The sequence below is a fragment of the Lepidochelys kempii genome, chromosome 1 (genome assembly GCF_965140265.1).
Source record: "Lepidochelys kempii isolate rLepKem1 chromosome 1, rLepKem1.hap2, whole genome shotgun sequence".
Classification (NCBI taxonomy): Eukaryota; Metazoa; Chordata; order Testudines; family Cheloniidae; genus Lepidochelys; species Lepidochelys kempii.
In genome coordinates, this window is record NC_133256.1 from 269,605,895 (window position 1) to 269,628,666 (window position 22,772).

The 22,772-nt window shown below is 39.9% G+C and overlaps 1 protein-coding gene across 5 annotated transcripts in view; it reads left to right on the forward strand.

The window, feature by feature from the left end:
* The window catches only part of EEA1 (early endosome antigen 1), a 136,442-nt gene that overhangs the window by 39,741 nt on the left and 73,929 nt on the right, over positions 1 to 22,772 (forward strand). For 4 of the 5 annotated variants that reach the window (XR_012156717.1, XM_073327558.1, XM_073327559.1 and 1 more), the window contains 6 exons: positions 4,899 to 4,953; positions 5,068 to 5,127; positions 6,079 to 6,118; positions 6,970 to 7,110; positions 7,199 to 7,320; positions 13,476 to 13,631. Coding sequence is in view for 4 of the 5 variants with exons in the window: in XM_073327558.1 (XP_073183659.1) it covers positions 4,899 to 4,953; positions 5,068 to 5,127; positions 6,079 to 6,118; positions 6,970 to 7,110; positions 7,199 to 7,320; positions 13,476 to 13,631 (574 nt within the window). In the remaining variant the exon portion in view is untranslated. Of the gene's footprint in view, positions 1 to 4,898; positions 4,954 to 5,067; positions 5,128 to 5,148; positions 5,214 to 6,078; positions 6,119 to 6,969; positions 7,111 to 7,198; positions 7,321 to 13,475; positions 13,632 to 22,772 lie in introns of those variants that run through there. The other variant, XM_073327561.1, reaches the window with a different exon arrangement.

Genomic DNA, 22,772 nt, shown 5'->3' on the forward strand with positions numbered 1-22,772 from the left:
ATAAAGATTTCCATTTAGACAAGGCTTAGAAAGGTGAAATATAGCTAACTATTTTGGAATTGGACCAGGAAAAGCACATTATTGTGAAAAGTGCCATTTTTTTTAGTAAAAGCCAAGGTGTGAATTTAAACTGACATAGTTATATCAGTATAACCCCTCTGCATGAACACTTCTGTTCAAGTATAAGAGAGCTTTTTCAGTTTAGCTTAAACCTCTTCCCAAATGACACAAACTAAACTAAAAAAAGCCATTTTTATACAGAATAAGTGTGTCCACACGGGTGGTTATGGTGGTATAACTATATCTGTATGAATATGTCAGTATAACTGGTCAAACGTTCCTGTGTAGAGAAGACCTAAATCCCATTATTGCTTTAAATAGATAACTTACAATATAGACATAACTAGTGAGACACTAATAATATTTATCAGAGATTTTCTTTTTTATTTAGTGACCCTGAATTGTTGTGTAGTGTTTTTTGTATCATCCTTTCGTTGTGACTGGGGCCTCAGATTTTTACTGCATACCAATAATAAGAGTAAGAAATAATGTAGTGTTGGCAGTAATATGGCTGCTTCATTCCACATTAAGGGTGGCTGCGTTTCAGTGATGTGATGTGATCCTTATGTGTATAGCTTTCTAATTCATCAAAATGAATTGAGATTTTAGAAAGGTGCTATGCAAACTGATTAATAACCATTTCCTCCTCATATTTCGTTTTCCTGGGCGACCTAGAACATCAGGCTTCTTAGTGAAATTTGAGAGTTACAAGCCCCAGGGTTTTGAATGTCAGCGCACTCAGGCCCTCAAATTGGTATAACTATTGGGCACATTGAATTGCTTCTTGTGTTAAATATTATATAATTGCATATTTTAGAACAAATAGGGTAGCATACTCCTAGCATTGTCCCTTGACATTATATGGGAAATGAGGGGGAACTAACCTGCACTTTTAATAACATGGACTATAACACAGCTAAACATTTTAATACACTATCTTGCAATTCTAAAGTTCTATTATTTAGTTGATACAATCCAGTAAAACAGAATATAGGACTAAATCAAGTTAATTTGCATATTTAACCCTTCAACTGTTTTGGGGTCTGTCTGACCCCAGTGCACACAAAAATTTAAATAAAAATTGGTATGACAAACCTGTATTTCTTCATACGTTAAGTATGCTCAAATTAGGATGGGGTCAATCTTCCCACATTGGTTTTATTATCTTATCTATTGTGATTTTTGTGTAGCAAAAAAAAGTCACCAAAAAGGTAACGGGGTCAGTTAGAACCATATAATATTAGGGTTGGAAGAGACCTCAGGAGGTCATCTAATCCAATCCCCTGCTCAAAGCAGGACCAACAGCAACTAAATCATCCCAGCCAAGGCTTTGTCAAGGCAGGCCTTAAAAACCTCTAAGGATGGAGATTCCACCACCTCCCTAGGTAACCCATTCCAGTGCTTCACCACCTTCCTAGTGAAATAGTGTTTCCTAATATCCAACCTAGATCTCTCCCACTGCAACTTGAGACCATTGCTTCTTATTCTGTCATCTGCCACCACCGAGAACAGCCTAGCTCCAACCTCTTTCGAACCCCCCTTCAGGTAATCAAATCCCCCCACACTCTTCTCTTCTGCAGACTAAATAAGCCCAGTTCCCTCAGCCTCTCCTCATAAGAGCCCAGCCCCCTAATAATTTTCGTTGCCCTCTGCTGGACTCTCTCCAATTTGTCCACAATCTTTCTGTTGTGGGGGGACCAAAACTGGATGCAATACTCCCAGGTGTGGCCTCACCAGTGCCGAATAGAGGGGAATAGTCACTTCCCTCGATCTGCTGGCAATGCTCCTACTAATACAGCCCAATATGCGATTGGCCTTCTTGGTGACAAGGGCACACTGCTGACTCATATCCAGCTTCTCATCCACTGTAATCCCCAGGTCCTTTTCTGCAGAATTGCTGCCTAGCCTTTCGGTCCCTAGTCTGTAGCAGTGGATGGGATTCTTCCTTCGTAAGTGCAGAACTCTGCACTTGTCCTTGTTGAACCTCATCAGATTTCTTTTGGCTCAATCCTCCAATTTGTCTAGGTCACTCTGAACCCTATCCCTACCCTCCATCATGTCTACTTCTCCCTGCAGCTTAGTGTCATCTGCGAACTTGCTGAGGGTACAATTAATTCCATCATCCAGATCATTAATAAAGATGTTGAACAAAGCCGGCCCCAGGACCAACCTCTGGGGCACTCTGTTTGATACTGGCTGCCAACTAGACATCGAGCCGTTGATCACTACCCGTTGAGCCTGACAATCTAGCCAGCTTTCTATCCACCATATAGTCCATTAACCCAATCCATATTTTTTTAACTTGCTTGCAAGAATACTGTGGGAGACGGTATCAGAAGCTTTGCTAAAGTCAAGATATATCACGTCCACCACTTTCCCCATAGCCACAAAGCCAGTTGTCTCATCATAGAAGGCAATCAGGTTGGTCAGGCATGACTTGTACTTGGTGAATCCATGTTGACTGTTCCTGATCACCTTCCTCTCCTTCAAGTGCTTCAAAATGGATTCTTTGAGGACCTGATCCATGATTTTGCCGGGGACTGAAGTGAGGCTGACTGGTCTGTAGTTCCCCGGGTTCTCTTTTTTTTCCCTTTTTTAAACTATATATGGGCACTATATTTCCCTTTTTCCAATCATCCAGGACTTCCTAGTTAGACCGCCTCAATGTTAGTCAGTGGGAAAAATGAAAGTACTACATTTCCAAGGTCTTTGGGGGTCTCCTGCACCCCAAATACATGAACAAAAATTAAATAAAACATGATAGGCAAGGCACTGACTCTTTTTTCCTTTAGGTATTCTCAAAGTATGATAAGGAGAGCTTGTTAGCATTGGTTTTATCTTCATACTCTATTGTGGTTTTAGTGTAGCAAAAGCGGTCATTCAAAAGTTATTGGGGTCAGTTAGACCTGAATTTAATTATGCAACTATTCCAGCACAGATGGTTTTTATGTTGAGGCAGCAGTTATGATATGATTATATCAGTCTTTCAGCATTGTTTGTATCTTCACTGTTTCAGTTTTTTTTTGTCATCCCCCTCCTCCCCAAAAAAAGTACCAAAAGGTTCTTGGGGATCTGTGAAACTTCAGATAACATTTGCCTCATGTATCATCACAGTTGTCCAGCAAATTGAGTTTCTTCGAAGATAATGCCATCAAATTGGTTTTCTGGGACACCTACAGTTGCTAGGAAGAGTTTCTGGGGAAGTAACAATTGTCAGATACATTTTCTGACAAATCCATGCTTGACAGATGCTGTGGCTGGGGCAAAGACGCACTATTGGATTGCACATGCACACTGCATGTCTGAAGGCATATGTTGTTTAGATTTTGTTGAATCACAAGTGGCATAATACATCTTCAAATAAGAGACGAATGTTTCTCAGGGACCTGGGTACAGAAATTTTTAGTGCACTGGTACATGAAAGGAACATTCAAGCCTTTCCTAAGGCTTCTAGGGAAGTAGTGTCCAGTGTCCTGGATACTGATCCAGAGACTAATGGGGAAAATGTTGCATCTGTTCCAGGCAATGAGATAGAAAAACACACAAAAAATGTGTGAAGTTTAAAAACTTACTATTTTTAGAACATATGTCACCTGTTAGCTCCATTTGTTCAAAGAAGTAGGCCATTTATTGCAACTTTGCTGTGTTTGTGCCTTTTATATTGTTGCTGTTGCTATCTATTTTTGTTGTCTAAACATGGAGTCAGTTAGCTCCCAATACCTGTGGAGTGTATTCCTTTTTTAAAAACGTGTTTCATCATGGGGTCAGTTAGACCGCAACACAAGTACTGTGTAATGTGCTTCTTCTTCGAATAATGTCCCTAGGGCTGCTCCACTGCAGGTGTGCTTGCAGCTCTGTGCTGTTGATCGGTTGGGAGATGAATCAATTAGTTCATGTGAAACAGGGAGGTTACCTTAGGAGTGCATTTTGGATGTGGCCTGAGTGTAACCTTGTCCTGAAAGAATACCTGTAGGGGGGAGGTGCACTGGAGCCGCTATTTCTCCTGGCTGAAGTAATTGCTGTCAGGAAGGCCATTTTCACTGAGAGGTATGTAAGTGAATAGGTGGCCCTGGGTTCAAAAGGAGGCCTAGTCAGTCATCTCAACACCAGGTTTAAGTCCCATGTGGGAGTAGGAAGTTAAGGGGGCTTAGCACACTGACTAGCCTCATGGTGCAGCACAAGGAAAGACAGTGCATGTGTGGGCCTAATGGACGCTGCTACTGAAGTTCTCTGATCAGCAGCCCAGAGATGCAAGCACACCTATAGTGGAACACCCATAGAAACACACATCTCGAAGAGTCGTCATTACTGCACAAGGTGAGTAACTTCTTCTTCTGAATCTAGAAAGTTTTAACTTATTCATAATTTTATAGTTCACTGGTTACAAGTAAAGTCAGTTTGAAATGCATCCCATGTGTTATCTCTCCAATTTTCACATATTAGGGGTCTCCAAGACCCCAATATGGAAATAGTTGGATTATTTTTGGTCCAATACCAGGGTTAAAAGAAAATTCCATAAACCGTAATGCAATTACTCATTCTGAGAATAGACCAAATACATTAGACTAAAAATTATTAAGATATTTAAGGTGACTAAGCACTTTTAAAATCTGGTGATTAGTCTGAAAATGAGATAATGTATGGGAGTTCAGTTTGTATTAAATTAAAAAAAATAAAAAATGTGAGACTGTATTAAGACACTGATCAAATGTGAGGTGTCCTGTATCCAGCTTATGTAATAATAAAGCTGAATAGGAGCTATTACATGTACTGGAAGTTTAATCAACAAAATTTAACAATGACTTAATTCATTTCTCAACTCCTGGATCTTTATTCAGCAATGAAATATCGCTACTCCGACAAGAAATTCAAGACTTGCAAGCTTCACTTAAGGTTGGAAATTAATTTTATTTTAATATAGTTCATGGTTTCAAATTGTGAACTGTGCTAGCAGCTTAAATTGTGAGTTTGTAATACACTTTCTCTTCCCGGCCCCCCCTTGTTTAGGAGGAGAGATGGTACTCAGAAGAGCTGAAGAAAGAATTAGAAAAAGTGCAGCAGCAGCAAGTAATTGCTTTAAAATTCTTGAAGCAGGTTTACAACAAGCAGTTTATTATCATCTTTGACATCGAAGATTAATACCTTGTTGTAAGGCACGTGGCCCAATTCAGTTAGTTCCATAAATTGATTCCTGAAGTGTTTTAAAAAATCGGTTGTCTATACAGTGAAATAACTGTGAATGAGGTTAAAGGGATGTTAAAGGTGCTATGATTGTTCATGACTACATGCCCTTTAATTTCCAGTCAGATTTTTCCTCACAGTATGCTCATTCAGACCATGCCCAGGTTATCTGTCTCTTCATTGTTATTGCATCTATTTGAGAAGTTGTAGTTTTATTGCTTCCAAAGTATTTCTGAAAATGGCAATATAATCTTAAAAACCTCCAAAATCTTCTCCAAAAACATCCACCAAACAAAGTTAATTGTAGCCTCTTTTACCTTATTAAACTTCCCTCCTGAAACAATGGAACTCTAATTTATTTTCATATATAGAAGAGTTACTTCAGAACTGATTTATACAAACCTCAGAAATAGGAATTAGGGGTGAATTTCGCTCTATATGTGAAGGATTAAAAGTATAGAATTGCTTGAACCTTTTGGGAAAATCTCTCTTTCCTTTCTTGCTGCTGCTCCTTTTGCATGTAATAGTGCGTATAACAACATATATTGCTGTAGAGGCAGATTTCAGTATAACAGAAGGCTTGTTAGCATTGGAGTCTTGCTGTTCTGCATCAGTATGATAGCTAAGTGATATAAGATGATGGAAAGTCGTCTTGGCCTTTTCTGTCCTAAATTGCTTTGCAGCATTGAAGCACATAAGTCTATATTTTTGTAAACTTTCTAGAGGCTTCAAGTATGGAATTCTTTCAAATGCTCAGGAAATGTCTGCTATTGAAACTTTTGTTGTTACCTTTACTGTCTAGTGACACACTTTTTCTTCATTTTTTCTTTTCTTAAGGAATCTAAACCTGATGGAGTGACAACTTCTGCATCTACAGGTGAGAAATATTTTAATAGAGAAGTTTCTACATTGTATTGAAATACTACAGTACTGTATGTTAGAAAAATTAAGTTAAGTGAAACTTCAGACTGGATGAAAAATACTTTTTCCTATATTGAAAGGCTAAAATGGTACAATTATGTAATGTCTTCTCTTGCCTACATTTTTTTCAATAAGTTTATAGGGACACGTAAGGTTGCCTTATTCATTTTTAGAGTAAAGAAACATTAGAAAGAGGTTGATTGGTTCCATCATTTCTAGGATAAAGGAGGTGAAATTATTGTGATAATAAAAGTACTTCTGATCATGGTTTTGATTTTTGAACATGTTCTTAATCATTTTAAATATCCAAACAGCCATTGTGTTGAGGAAGACAGAGTGTTGACATTTGAATTAAACCAATTGTCCATGCTCATTCTGTTGATTTCAGTGCCAGTCTTCCCTGCTTGCTGCCAAAGAAAACACTTTTTTTTAAAATCTGCATGTTTATAATTTTTTTGTTCCATGTTATATTTGCATGAGACACTCATGTAATGATAACTTTCTTATGTACACACACAATCTCTGGCTGATCCTTATTAACTAACTTCTGACTGCACCTCAGGGCTCAGAAATTAGCAGTGTACAAAAAGTGACCAAAATGGATAAACTAATTTCCAATGGTTAGCTAGATTATGAGCTCATTCCTTAAAATGCTGTGCTCACCGTCCTGTTCCAGCAAAGCACTTGAGCACATGTTTAACTTTAAGCATATGAACAATCCTATTGAAGGTTAAGTGAGCTTTGGTGAGTTACTCATTTGTAATGCTCTTTTATCAACACGAGTTTCTGTATAACCTCTGATTTTAGTTTTTTCAATAAATACTGCTGTTTTTGAGCTAGAAACATTAGAACGGCAACTCGAAGAGACCCAAGTAGAAAATTTTAATATTAAGCAGATGAAAGACCTGTTTGAGCAAAAAGCCGCACAGCTGGCTACTGAAATTGTAGGTAAGTACATAAAATTATTATGCAATCCGTTCTTCTTTTAATTAAAACCTGAATGAATGATCTTTTGCATAACTTCCTTCTTAACTAGATATTAAGGCAAAGTATGATGAGGAAATGAGTCTTCGTGAAAGTGCAAAGCAGAAAGTGACAAACCTGATGCAAGAACTACAGAAAGAGAGAACCATAATAGAGGATTTAAAGACTGAACTGGTAATTCATACCACATTTTTTATTATTTATTTATTTTTTGATTATGCCTTTCCCAAATGAGAAGGAGAGGGTTTTCAGTCATTTGCCCATTCTAAACATAATATTAAAATAGACTATCATTGTTTACTTGGACAGTGATTTATTTGTGAGAGGAAGAGGGGCTCAGAAAACCCCCTCTTCTAAACTATCTATTCCATTGCTCTAAACTTCCAATAACTTCCCAGCCAAGGAATGTATGTTCTGCCTGCTCTGGTTATTCAGTGATTTGCATTATTGTTAGGTATGCATGACACGATGCTTGTTTGTGCTCTGTTCAGAGGCCTGTGTGTGGCTTCCTTCATTTCAGGACTTTCATAAACAAAATATTAATCCTCATACGTGTTTTACTTAGGCCTAATTTTGCAACCCTTACTGACTATGATTAGAATATACTCATGTGAATAGATCCATTGTTGTTGACTTTAATGGGTGTCTCTATATTAGCCTTTTTCCCCTCATGTTTTTCACTGTTGCTGCCACCGGGCAACTGCATTCATAAGAGCAGCTCTGCTCAGACCTCGGTGATGTGCTGGTTAAAAGGCTGGCAGCTGTCATCACTTTGTCTACACTGGTGTTACCGTTGTTGCTCGTGGCTGCCCAGGGCACATGTATTCCAATAGTGTGGCTCCACAAAGGCAAAATACTAAAGAAAAGTTATTCCTAGTAACCCTTTTTCACAATCATGGTCTCAGAAGAAGCTACCCAGCAGCCTTTCTTCTATATAAAGAAAAGCAGAGTAGCCAGGAGGTGTCTTCTAGCCTCCTGTCATCTTCATTCACTCACTCAGCTGTGAAACTTGGACTCTGGATTTTTCTTTTCCTCTTCTGTATTGCTGTTGATTAGTGGCCTTTCTTCATTCCTCTGTCCACCCCTTCCTGCCACGGCAATCCTTCAGCTGCCCAACCTCACTCTCCCGGCCATTGTGCTTCTGTCCCTCCTTCTCCCCTTCCTCTCTGACTCCCGTCTCATCTTTATTCTCTTTCCTGTTCCCTGTCCAACACCAACAGTCCCTTCCTCCCACCCACTTCAGCTCCAAGTGCTACTTTCCACTCCAAAAGCTCACCTAAAACATTTTTGGGGTAACACATGTAAAACAAATATGTAAACAACCCATGCAGTGGTGGTGTTGCTGTGTTGGTCCCAGAATATTAGCAAGACAAGGTGGGTGAGGTAATATCTTTTATTGGACCAACATCTGTTGGTGAGAGAGACAGGGTTTGAGCTACATAGAGCTCTTCTTCTTGTGTGGGAAATGTATTCAAAGTGTCAGAGCTAAATACAAGGTGGAACAGATTGTTTACATAAATAGCTAACACATATCTCAAGGGATCATTCGAAGTAAAGTGACCTGTTAACAGCTCTCCAGTCATGGGGAGGGAGAAGCTGGAGGTGGATTTTGTGGTTTATAGGTTGTTGTAATAAGATGTAAATCCAGTGTCTCTATTCGAACTATCATTTTAGTGTCGAGCAAAACTATGAATTTAAGTTCCCACACATGTCTTTTGAAGGTGTTGTCCAGGTTTAATCATAGAATCATAGAATATCAGGGTTGGAAGGGACCTCAGCAGGTCAACTAGTCCAACCCCCTGCTCAAAGCAGGACCAATCCCCAATTAAATCATCCCAGCCAGGGCTTTGTCAAGCCTGACCTTAAAAACTTCTAAGGAAGGAGATTCCACCACCTCCTTAGGTAACACATTCCAGTGTTTCACCTCCCTCCTAGTGAAAACGTTTTTCCTAATAGCCAACCTAAACCTTCCCCACTGCAACTTGAGACCATTACTCCTCATTCTGTCATCTGCTACCACTGAGAACAGTCTAGATCCATCCTCTTTGGAACCCCCTTTCAGGTAGCTGAAAGCAGCTATCAAATCCCCCCTCATTCTTCTCTTCTGCAGACTAAACAATCCCAGTTCCCTCAGCCTCTCCTCATAAGTCATGTGTTCCAGTCCCCTAATAATTTTTGTTGCCCTCCGCTGGACATTTTCCAATTTTTCCACATCTTTCTTGTAGTGTGGGGCCCAAAACTGGACACAGTACTCCAGATGAGGCCTCACCAATGTCGAATAGAGGGGAACGATCACATCCCTTGATCTGCTGGCAATGCCCCTACACATACATCCCAAAATGCCATTGGCCTCCTTGGCAACAAGGGCAAACTGTTGACTCATATCCAGCTTCTTGTCCACTGTAACCCCTAGGTCCTTTTCTGCAGAACTGCTGCCTAGCCATTCGGACCCTAGTCTGTAGTGGTGCATGGGATTCTTCCGTCGTAAATGCAGGACTCTGCACTTGTCCTTGTTGAACCTCATCAGATTTCTTTTGTCCCAATCCTCTAATTTGTCTAGGTCCCTCTGTATCCTATCCCTACCCTCCAGCGTATCTACCTCTCCTCCCAGTTTAGTGTCATCTGCAAATTTGCTGAGGGTGCAATCCACACCATCCTCCAGATCATTTGTGAAGATATTGAACAAAACCGGCCCCAGGACCAACCCTTGGGGCACTCCACTTGATAGCGGCTGCCAGCTAGACTTGGAGCCATTGATCACTACCCGTTGAGGCCGAAAATCTAGCCAGCTTTCTATCCACCTTATAGTCCATTCATACAGCCGATACTTCTTTAACTTGCTGGCAAGAATACTGTGGGAGACCGTGTCAAAAGCTTTGCTAAAGTCAAGGAACAACATGTCCACTGCTTTCCCCTCATCCACAGAGCCAGTTATCTCGTCACAGAAGGCAATTAGATTAGTCAGGCATGCCTTGCCCTTGGTGAATCCATGCTGACTGTTCCTGATCGCTTTCCTCTCCTCTAAGTGCTTCAGAATTGATTTCTTGAGGACCTGCTCCATGATTTTTCCAGGGACTGAGGTAAGGTTGACTGGCCCGTAGTTCCCAGGATCCTCCTTCTTCCCTTTTTAAAATATGGTCACTATATTAGCCTTTTTCCAGTCTTCCGGGACTTCCCCCGATAGCCATGAATTTTCAAAGATAATGGCCAATGGCTCTGCAATCACATCCGCCAACTCCTTTTGCACTCTTGGATGCAGCGCATCCGGCCCCATGGACTTTTGCTCCTCCAGCTTTTCTAAATAGTCCCGAACCACTTCTTTCTCCACAGGGGGTGGTCACCTCCTCCCCATGCTGTGCTACCCAGTGCAGTAGTCTGGGAGCTGACCTTGTTCGTGAAGACAGAGGCAAAAAAAGCATTGAGTACATTAGCTTTTTCCACATCCTCTGTCACTAGGTTGCCTCCCCCATTCAGTAAGGGGCCCACACTTTCCTTGACTTTCTTCTTGTTGCTAACATACTAACATACCTGAAGAAACCCTTCTTGTTACTCTTAACGTCTCTTGCCAACTGCAATTCCCGGTGTGATTTGGCCTTCCTGATTTCACTCCTGCATGCCCGAGCAATATTTTTATACTCTTCCCTTGTCATTTGTCCAATCTTCCACTTCTTGTTAGCTTCTTTTCTGTGTTTAAAAGATCAGCAAGGATTTCACTCTTAAGCCAAGCCATATTTACTATTCTTTCTACACATCAGGATGGTTTGTCCCTGTAACCTCAATAAGGATTCTTTAAAATACAGCCAGCTCTCCTGGACTCCTTTCCCCCTCACGTTATTCTCCCAGGGGATCCTGCCCATCAGTTCTCTGAGGGAGTCAAAGTCTGCTTTTCTGAAGTCCAGGGTCCGTATTCTGCTGCTCTCCTTTCTTCCCTGTGTCAGGATCCGGAACTCGACCCTCTCATGGTCACTGCCTCCCAGGTTCCCATCCACTTTTGCTTCCCCTACTAATTCTTCCTGGTTTGTGAGCAGCAGGTCAAGAAGAGCTCTGCCCCTAGTTGGTTCCTTCAGCACTTGCTCCAGGAAATTGTCCCCTACACTTTCCAAAAACTTCCTGGATTGTCTGTGCACCACTGTATTGCTTTCCCAGCAGATATCCGGGTGATTGAAGTCTCCCATGAGAACCAGGGCCTGCGATCTAGTAACTTCTGTGAGTTACCGGAAGCAAGCCTCTGAAAGAAAGAAAAGGAAAGAAAGTTTCCTTTGAGGAAGAGGACAGATAGGTCAGATATAGAGTGATCGCTTTTGTGAAAAGTGTTCACCCATGGGTGATACCATGTTTTTGTCTTTTATCGTTTTTCTGTGAGAGTTCATTCGAGAATATAGTGATTGTCTCATTTCACCCACATAGTTGTTATTGGGGCATTTACTGCACTGGATGAAGTACACCATATGTTGTGATAGGCATGTGTAGGACTCATGGACCTTGAAATGTGTGTTGTGGGGCTTGTTGATTATAGCAGAAATGGAGATATGTCTACAGTTTTGCATCTGTTCTGACAATGTCTGGTGCTACTTTGAGTTGGTGGGCCCTGATCTGTAGGGAGCTTGTGTCTGATGATGAGCTTGGAGAGGAGTTGCGGGGTTGTTTGAAGACCAGAAGAGGAGGTTCAAGGAAGGTTTATTTCAGGATGTTGTCCCCATTGAGTATGAGTTGTAGTTGTTTGATGATATACCCCGTATGGGTTTTAGTGTGGTGTGGTAGGTGGAAAGTAGAGTTGTGTGGTCAGAGGGGGTTTTATTTCTGTACTGAAGCAGGTTCTCTCAGGGTGTTTGGATGGCCCATTCCATGATGCTATCTACTTCTCTGGTGGAGTGTCCTTGCTTGGTGAAGGTGGTTTTAAATGTATATATCCTGGACTTTCTCTTCAGAGCACATTCTATGCTATCTGAGTGCCTAGCTATAGAAAACAGATTTCTTGGTGTGTCTGGATCTGTGAAAATAGGTGTGGTGATCTGTGGATTTATTGTATATAGTTGTCTGTAGGCTTCCATTGTTGAAACCGGTTGTGATACCCTGGAAGTTGATGCTAATGTGGGAGTGTTCTAGAGCAGAGGTTCTCAGTGTTTTTCTTTCTGAGGCCCCCCCAACATGCTATAAAAACTCCATGGCCCATCTGTGCTACAACAACAACTGTTGTTCTGCCCTGGGTCTCAGCAAGTCTAATGCCGGCCCTGCTTGGTGGACCCCCTGAAACCTGCTTCGGGCCCCCGGACCTCTGGTTGAGAATCACTGTTCTAGAGAGAGTTTAGTGGATGGGTGGTGGTTGTTGACGTTGTGGAGGAGTTTAGGTCATTTGTGTAGAGGATAAAAATGTCATCCATGTATCTCAGGTATATCATTGGTTTTATGGTGCATTTGTTCAGAAATTCTTCTTCAAGGTGGCCTCTGAAGATGTTGGTATATTGGGGAACCATCTTAGTAGCGATGGTTGTTCCCATGGTTTGGCAAAGGGACTGTTTTTTTTTGCTGAATGTAAAATAGTTATGGGTGAGGATGAAATGGATGAGTTTGGCAATGTGCTTTGGGGTGGATTTCTGAATTCATAACTTTGCTAGACTCCAAAAAATCATGGACTGAATAGAGATACTGAATTTATGGCTTATTACAGCAATCTATAACCCACTAACCCTTCCTTCCCGCAACTTCCCTCTCCTTCCCCACTTTACCTTGACTGATCTCTGGAAATATGTGTTAACTACTAGGTTAAACAATCTGTTCCACCTTCCATTTAGCTGTGATATTGTGAGTACATTTCCCAAACCTGACAGAGTGCTCTGTGTAAGCTCAAAAGCTTGTCTCTCTCATCAACAGAAGTTGGGCCAATAAAAGATATTACCTCACCCACCTTGTCTCTGTGATGTATGGCTGGGATTACCACCCTGGCTGCTTTGCCTGTAAGGTTTATCTTTTCCTTCCACTCCTCATCTGTTCTGTTGTTCTTTTGTATTGTAAGCTCTTCAGGGCAGGGACTCTGTCTTTATGAATGTGAACAGAGTGCCTAATGCCTCACGCCTGATTAGGTGCTTTGGGTGCTACAGCAATATATATAATAAAAACACTGATAAATAATATCATTCTCTGTTTAGATAAAAATGAAAGTGTATCTTAAAATAAAGAGTCTGGAAATAACTTAAAATAGTTTCAGCAGGAAATCTTAAGAAATGAATTTGAAAGCTTTTGCAGAGAGTGAATATGAAGCGATACTGAAAACATATGTGTCAGTATTAGAAATCCTTATAGGTAGTAATTATTGTTATGCTGCCTTTCAGCTGCAAAGACCTGGTGTGGAGGATGTTTCTGTTCTAAAGAAGGAGCTGGTCCAAGTTCAGACATTGATGGACAAGATGACTTTGGAGCGTGAGAGAGAATCAGAGAAGCTGAAAGATGAGTGCAAGCGTTTGCAGGCAGAGCACGCAAACTTGGAGGTAATGAAGCCAAACAAAAAGGCTTAGAACATGTTTTAGCTTTCCCATGATTTTCATATGATAATGATGAATGTTAATCCATCACACTGAATAGAACTTTGCTTTCTTCCCTAACTAGTCTGGTAGGGAGTGTTTCATTAGATTAGAGTAGGTTGATACAATCTGTGCATTGGTATCCAGACAATAAAATCTTTTTAAAAAAACTCTCTTTTTAGCATGAAAAGTTAGTTTTGTACAGCCATGTAGAGGAGAAGCAACCTCCCCTGCTGGCATATGTAGTGGTCTCTCCAGTGAGGCACGGAAACAGAGCAATAAATTTCTGCCTCAAAAAGACAAAAAATATTTTGAGCTTTCCTAAATTGTGTACTGTAATACAGAGACAGAAACTAATTGTTACCTAAGGTTAGGGTTGCTACTTAACATTAAAATTGAAACATATGTTTACAAAACAGGGTTACAGTTTTAAATAACCTCCATAGCATATAAAATATATGAAAATGAACCATTAATGCAAGGTAGATAACTATTTAAATGTTCTCACAGTTCCTGTAGTCCCTTAAATAAATGTACATGTGTTTGTAGAATATGCATTGTGATTTTTTTTAATCAGTGTAAATTCTGTGCCATTTTTCTACCCAGCATTAACCTATTAATCAGAAGCCTTTTGACACTTACCCTTTATCACATCTATATTTTGCATATAAATTACAAACCTTAAAATCACTCACATACTCCCTCTGCCCTCCTACCCCACAGTATCCTTCAGTTCACCTGCTCATTATTGGCTGTAGAAACCAACATTTTGCCTATTATCCTCCATATACAAACCAGAAACTAAGCTCTTGCCAGTCCCAACTACCTGTTTTGGCCAAGAGACTCCGATATATCATGTCTCATCCTTCATGGTCAGACCAGAGACACAACTATTTTTCTTCGTCCACTATTCCATTCTGAGGTTGAAAACAAAATCTGTTACTTCCACCTTAATTATATGTCCTGGAAATATATAGTCCTGTATCTCCCCATGCCCTTTTTTCCTGTTTATCCTTTCAAAGTGAGACTTCACGTTCCATATGAGGTAAGATTGTAGGTGGGTTTTTCAGAAGTTTTTCAGAAGTGCTCAGTGTTGGCCTAACCAGCATCTGTTGAACTCAATGGGAGCAGAATTAGACCAGTGTTGAGAGGTCTGAAAATACTTAACAATATTTCCCCAATCATGCTCTACTCAATAGGTCACAGATCTCAGTATACCCTTTTGATTAAATGAAGTTACTACATTACCTAATCACCTAGGAAGAAGAGAAAGGGGGTCAAAGAAACTTGGAGAATGTTTGGTGTTTTGACCTGTAATCAGTGATTTCAAATATTCTCAAAACTGTTGTTCCAATAAGCATTTCCTGTTAAATGTTAGGTGGGTAGATAATGGAAGTCTGAATTAAGGTTGTTTTTGGAATGTGCAATGTGATTTTATTTTTACACATGCATGTTTGTTTCAGAGAATATCTGAACTGTGAGGATACTTGAATACGTATCTACCTTACTTTAACTATTCATTCCAGACTTTTAAATGCTTAGGCTTTCTTAAACTGGAACAGTCCTTGGTGTGAATATGTTTGCACTTCAGCGAGAGGTAGCAATCTTAACACCTATAATCTTGTTGTAATTTTTGGCTTGGATCAAAAAATTTTGGTGAGGAGATGCTTGTGCTAAAAGTAACACATTTATCTGTCTGTTAATTTCCTTCTTTTGAGTATAGGGCCAATATGGAACTCAGGAGCTCTGCAAGGTCCCCACTCCACCATGACTATGTATTTCCCTATCCTGTACAGCTCAGAGAAGCTTATACATTTTGCAAGTTACCCCAGTTCATGCTGTTCTAGAGACCTTTGCAATGGTGCAGAATAACTGACCCCTTTAAGCCCTCCCCCACCTCCACCCTCCTGGTTCATCTGCCCTGTGGAATTTCGGAGCTCTACAGATTCCAGCTCCTCCTTCCTTCCTCTCCCCTGCAGAGCTTTAGAGATGTGTGGAGTAACCAGTTCTCTCTGCCTTGTACTGTTTTTAAACTCCTCAGGGTTCCTGTCATCTTCTCTTCTTTCCTTGCCCTGCAGAGACTGTACAAGGCATTCATGGGGTCACATGAATTGTATAAAGAGTACAGTATTATACCAAACAATAAGTCCAGTATTTTCTTACTCAAGTTTTAAAATATTTAGACTAAGGAGAAGCCATTCACAGGCTTGATCAAACATGTATGTGAAGAAAGGAATGTTGCAGTTGGGGCCCTGAGTATACAGTAACTCCTCACTTAACGTTGTAGTTATGTTCCTGAAAAATGCTACTTTAAGCGAAGTGATGTTAAGTGAATCTAATTCCCCCATAAGAATTAATGCAAAATGGGGGGGGTTAGGTTCCATGGAAATTTTTTTCGCCAGACAAAAAACTATATTTTGTATATATGTATATACACTGTATAAGTTTTAAACAAACAGTTTAATACAGTACACAACAATGATGATTGTGAAGCTTGGTTGAGGTGGTGGAGTCAGAGGGTGGAAGAGGGTGGGATATTTCCCAGGGAATGGCTTACTGCTAAATGATGAACTAGGACTCTATGGAGATGGGGGGCAGGAGGACATGCCTGCTTGGCGGCTGCTGCACAGGGAACTTAGGGGGGCATCCGGTCCATCCTGGTTCCAAGCTCCCACCAGCTAGCTCCAACGGGCTACTCTTTCTGCAAGCAGTGGACAAAGCAAGCGGCTGCCAAACAACATTATAAGGGAGCACTGCACAACTTTAAATGAGCATGTTCTCTAATTGATCAGCAACGTAACAATGAAACAGCGTTAACCAGGACAACTTTAAGTGGGGAGTTACTTTAATTGGTTATATGGCCATGTACATTTCTGCCTCATTTTTGAGTATAGCACAATTGTACTTCAGAATTTAAGCTTTCATTTCAAAATGTTGGCTATCTAGTCTGTATGTTTCAAAGACCATCTGAAAGTGTAAACTGAACATAAAGTGATGTCTGCCAGATTTTGCAAAACTAGCTCTAACAGAAATATGAACTGTTGCTGTTCATCTTAATGGATGGAGTTACATATCAAAATGGCTAACTATTTCACTGCATATCATTTAGCAGAAACAATCTAGTGTTTATTATCTCTCTTGTTGGATGTAGTAGCAGATATAGGGGAGAAGGGTTGCATTGGTGTCACTATGACAGGTTTCAGAGTAGCAGCCGTGTTAGTCTGTATCTGTAAAAAGAAAAGGAGTACTTGTGACACCTTAGAGAATAACAAATTTATTAGAGGGTAAGCTTTCGTGAGCTACAGCTCACTGTATACATCCGATGAAGTCAGCTGTTGCTCATGAAAGCTTATCCTCTAATAAATTTGTTAGTCTCGAAGGTGCCACAAGTACTCCTTTTCTTTTTATTGGTGTCACTAGTTATTCTCATGCCTATGTATGGGAAATCTTGGTGGGGCTGGGGGAGGGAATTATTGACTAAATTTCCAGTTGTGTGTTTGCAGTGAAATTAGCTATCTATGAAAAATTGGATCGTTACTATTTAAAGTGAACCAAAGACAATTGGTACAATTTAAGTGTTAAAGTACGTAGTGGTAATTCATTCTTCTATAAAATGTTATCTCCTCTGTGTCATAATCTTTAACATATCAGTGACTGTAATGTGAGACAGGTAAACTACATTAAAATAAAACTTTGCTGTCTATGAGAAGTGATATTAGATCGAACAGATTTTAAAATCAGTAGCCTGAATTCCACTTAGCTTTTTAAAACTAATAAAATGTGTTTGTAAAAGTGCTAGATTGAGAACACTGGAAACTGAAGCTTCTACCCATGGAATGTGTATAGTAATGGTGGTGAAAGCTTCCCCATGCCCGTAATTCAGCCCTGTTCTTGAGGGATCACTTCTGGGGCTGAGAGAGTAATTCAGTCTCTGACTATTCAGTCTGTGGAGCATGAGGGAGTTATCTGTATTATTTTCTGACAATCACATTTGCCTCAGTTTACCTGCTGGATATTATGCTGCCTGATTTCATGGAATTAAATCAAAGGAGGCTGTTAGGAGGGAACTAATGAGAAATGAAACAATTACAGAGATAAGATACCTCCAGAGAGAATACAAAGGGTCCTTAAGGGAACAGTGAAAGGCCCCTTAATTGGGAAATGCCCATCTGCCTGGCTTCAAGCAGGCTAGCAGGTTAATTTCTCCCAGGCTCAAGCCTAGTTTCAAAAGGATATTAAACCATGGAAGACCCTAGCCTAGAAAGGCGGGGGAGTGAATAAGCAGCAGTGGTTGAAGAGGAGTCTCCGTATGTATGTCTCCACTGTGTTTGAAAATCCATCATAGCGAGTCTCAAACCCTGGGTCTACAGACATGGACTCGCACTATAGCATTAAAAACAGCAGTGCAGATGTTGCGGCTTGGGTTGGAGCTAGGACTCTAAGGCCTGGGTGAGGAGGTGGGCCACAGCCTCCCCTTTTTACCAGCCATGTTAACATGGGCTTCAAAGCCCCAACCCAAATGTCTACACAGCTGTTTTTAGTGCCATAGCGTGAGCCATAGTCTATCGACCCAAGCTTTGAGACTTGCTGCCATGGGTTTTAAAACACAGTGGAGACGTACCCTCTGAGAGTGAGACATTGACAGAATGTAGAAGGGCTTTCTGTCTCTCCCAAATCAGCAGTAGGGGTGGCTGGGCTGAGTGGAACTTACATAAAACTTGCACAGAAAGAATAAATTTTAGGTAAGACCCAGGTGTATAGGCCTTTTATTGTTTTATCTCTTTCTCTACTTGCTGTGCACCCTTGAGTGAATAAAAAATTCCTTGTTTTGAAGAAGCTATTTGAGTCACTTTAATCAGCCCATGTCACTGACCCTGGAGGGAAAGGGTTTACAGTAGCTAAACACACTTGGGCCTGTTGTGTTAACGTGGTTGGTGAACAGGGGGCTGCAGCCCAAGACCTATTCTGAGAGAGGTAGAATGCGTGGTTCCACCAAAAAAGGGGTGAAGGTAGTAAAACCTATCTCCAGACGGATGCATTCATGAGGGATCAAAAGGGGTCTGAAGCACAGCTGATCCTGTAACTATAACACAGTCCTTGATCTTTTTGCTTAGAATGCTGAGAGTGCAGATTGAGAATCTAACTAAAATAGCATTAAGAACTCAAACCATATCTTCTCATGTTCGTAGTATCGGTTTCCAGAGAATGTAATTTTAAAAAAAGAGAACTGTATAGCCTGAATTGAGAGAATAAGAAAAAAAATCTTACTGTTTTTAATGGATTTTTTCCTTTAAATACTTAGAAACTAAGTAGTTTTGAGGTGAAAAAATTTACTGTTTCCATATTTGTGACATTTCTGCTCTAATTGTTGGCTTTGTGTTTGTCATCTTGTGCTTGGGTTTTTTGACCTTCATTGCTAAGGATTAAAAGTAAGGAGCAACATATGGAACTAAATTATCATTTTGGCATTAACTAATTAAAAACTCTTGAAAGAATTCTAATTTTTCATATTTAAAAATCACTGATCCAGCTGTATGCTGAGCTCTTCTTTTGCGTTTCACCGTCTCGCCTTCTTATTCATTGGCTATTGTATGTTGTGCTTGTTATGGAGTTATACTTGAAAAGATGGCAGGTTGCTGTCTTCGTTAGATTAGATTTGATTTTGGGATCCTCATAATTATCCCATGTTTAGTTTTTCACTATAGTGAATCCCACATAATAAATCTTCTGTTCAGCACCTAAAACACATAAGACCTTCTCCAAAAGCCTTTGAAATCAATGGAAAGACATGGTTAACTTCACACACTGTGCTTAGCTTCATTCACTGCGGATAGTCTCACTGCAGTCAAGTTTAGCATGTGTGTGAATCTTTGCAGGGACTCATTTCACTTATTTATATATGGGATAATTGCCTACCTGGCATAAGAGACAAGGCATAAGACACCTGCTAGATTGTTGATATTATTTCCAGTGCACATTAACATGAGTAGAGGGTATTAACACAAATAAATGAGTATTTCTGTATAAAGTTCCTTTGTTATGATAAAGTCAAGATTGTCTCTTTAAATAAAGGCATAGAAAGATAATGTTTGACTATAGATTTTGAAGAATTGTACCTAAAACTTTGATCACTACTTGTTTCCATATTTCATCCATCATTTTATTTTATTTTTTCTGCTTTCTAATGGAGACGCTTACATTTGAGGTAATTTTTTGGTGAAAGCTTTTTATCATTGCATTGTAATTCTGTAGTCTCAAGATAACATGAAGACCTTGTTAAACAGATGTGTTCCTGTTTGCTTATTGGTTTATTAATCAAATAAACACATCAGCCAGCATATGTTTTAAAGGATTATTCAACCTCACTTTGTTCCTGTTTAATAAAAAAAAAAAAAAGCAGAAAGCATATAGGGAGTGGAAGAAGGGAGGGATCAGTAAGGAAAGCTACCTTATTGAGGTCAGAATATGTAGGGATAAAGTGAGACAGGCTAAAAGTCAAGTAGAGTTGGACCTTGCAAAGGGAATTAAAACCAATAGTAAAAGGTTCTATAGTCATATAAATAGGAAGAAAACAAAGAAAGAAGAAGTGGGACCGCTAAAAACTGAGGATGGAGTGGAGGTCAAGGATAATCTAGGCATGGCCCAATATCTAAACAAATACTTTGCCTCAGTCTTTAATAAGACTAAAGAGGATCTTAGGGATAATGGTAGCATGATAAATGGGAATGAGGATATGGAGGTAGACATCACCATATCTGAGGTAGAAGCGAAACTCAAACAGCTTAATGGGACTAAATCGGGGGGCCCAGATAATCTTCATCCAAGAATATTAAAAGAATTGGCACAAGAAATTGCAAGCCCATTAGCAAGAATTTTTAATGAATCTGTAAACTCAGGGGTTGTACCGTATGATTGGAGAATTGCTAACATAGTTCCTATTTTTAAGAAAGGGAAAAAAAGTGATCCAAGTAATTATAGGCCTGTTAGTTTGACATCTGTAGTATGCAAGGTCTTGGAAAAAATTTTGAAGGAGAAGGTAGTTAAGGACATTGAAGTCAATGGTAAATGGGACAAAATACAACATGGTTTTACAAAAGGTAGATCGTGCCAAACCAACCTGATCTCCTTCTTTGAGAGAGTAACAGATTTTTTAGATAAAGGAAACGCAGTGGATCTAATTTACTTAGATTTTAGTAAGGCGTTTGATACTGTGCCACATGGGGAATTATTAGTTAAATTGGATAAGATGGGCATCAATAGGAAAATTGAAAGGTGGATAGGGAATTGGTTAAAGGGGAGACTACAACGGGTCCTACTGAAAGGTGAACTGTCAAGTTGGAGGGAGGTTACCAGTGGAGTTCCTCAAGGATCGGTTTTGGGACCAATCTTATTTAATCTTTTTATTACTGACCTGGGCACAAAAAGTGGGAGTGTGCTAATAAAGTTTGCAGATGATACAAAGCTGGGAGGTATTGCTAATTTAGAGAAGGACAGGGATACCCTACAGGAGGATCTGGATGACCTTGTAAACTGGAGTAATAGGAATAGGATGAAATTTAATAGTGAGAAGTGTAAGGTCATGCATTTAGGGATTAATAACAAGAATTTTAGTTATAAGCTAGGGACGCATCAACTAGAAGTAACGGAGGAGGAAAAGGACCTTGGAGTATTGGTTGATCATAGGATGACTATGAGCTGCCAATGTGATATGGCTGTGAAAAAAGCTAATGTCGTCTTGGGATGCATCAGGAAAGGTATTTCCAGTAGGGATAAGGAGGTTTTAGTACCGTTATATAAGGCACTGGTGAGACCTCACCTGGAATACTGTGTGCAGTTCTGGTCTCCCATGTTTAAGAAGGATGAATTCAAACTGGAACAGGTACAGAGAAGGGCTACTAGGATGATCCGAGGAATGGAAAACTTGTCTTATGAAAGGAGACTCAGGGAGCTTGGCTTGTTTAGCCTAACTAAAAGAAGGTTGAGGGGAGATATGATTGCTCTCTATAAATATATCAGAGGGATAAATACCAGAGAGGGAGAGGAATTATTTAAACTCAGTAGCAATGTGGACACAAGAACAAATGGATATAAACTGGCCACTAGGAAATTTAGATTAGAAATTAGACGAAGGTTTCTAACCATCAGAGGAGTGAAGTTTTGGAATAGCCTTCCGAGGGAAGTAGTGGGGGCAAAAGATCTATCTTGCTTTAAGATTAAACTCGATAAGTTTATGGAGGAGATGGTATGATGGGATAACATGGTTTTGGTAATTAAATATTCATGGTAAATAGGCCCAATGGCCTGTGATGGGTTTTTAGATGGGGTAAGATCCAAGTTACCCGGGAAAGAATTTTCTGTAGTATCTGGCTGATGAATCTTGCCCATATGCTCAGGGTTTAGCTGATCGCCATATTTGGGGTCGGGAAGGAATTTTCCTCCAGGGCAGATTGGAAGGCCCTGGAGGTTTTTCGCCTTCCTCTGTAGCATGGGGCACGGGTCACTTGCTGGAGGATTCTCTGCTCCTTGAGGTCTTCAAACTACAATTTGAGGACTTCAATAGCACAGATATAGGTGTGAGGTCTTTTTTAGGAGTGGTGGGTGAAATTCTGTGGCCTGCATTGTGCAGGAGGTCAGACTAGATGATCATAATGGTCCCTTCTGACCTAAATATCTATGAATCTATGAATCTATGAATAACTAAACATGAGTTGTTTTTTTTTTTGTTTTTTTTTTTGGAACAATGGCTGCCAGAACTATATCTTGAAATATATTTACAGTAACTCTTCTTTGTAGGTTCTTGTTCTGTTTTTGGTTTAAACAGCTGCAATAGTGTTTGACAAATGTGTGCATTTTTGCATTTGCATTATCACTTCTACAAAATGTCTGTGTACTTTTCTGGATACTCTCACAAAACAGTGCATTTGCACAGTAGAGATCCCATGTTTTTTAGCAACAACTCTGCAACTACAGCAGTATAAAATGTGCCATTATGAAAAGTTAGCGTTAATAGCAACATATATTTTTACAATGAATATGTTTATACATTCTCTTTGCTCTTCCCCAAAATGTATCCTATTTTATGAACAAGACAAAGTAATTTGTCTTTAT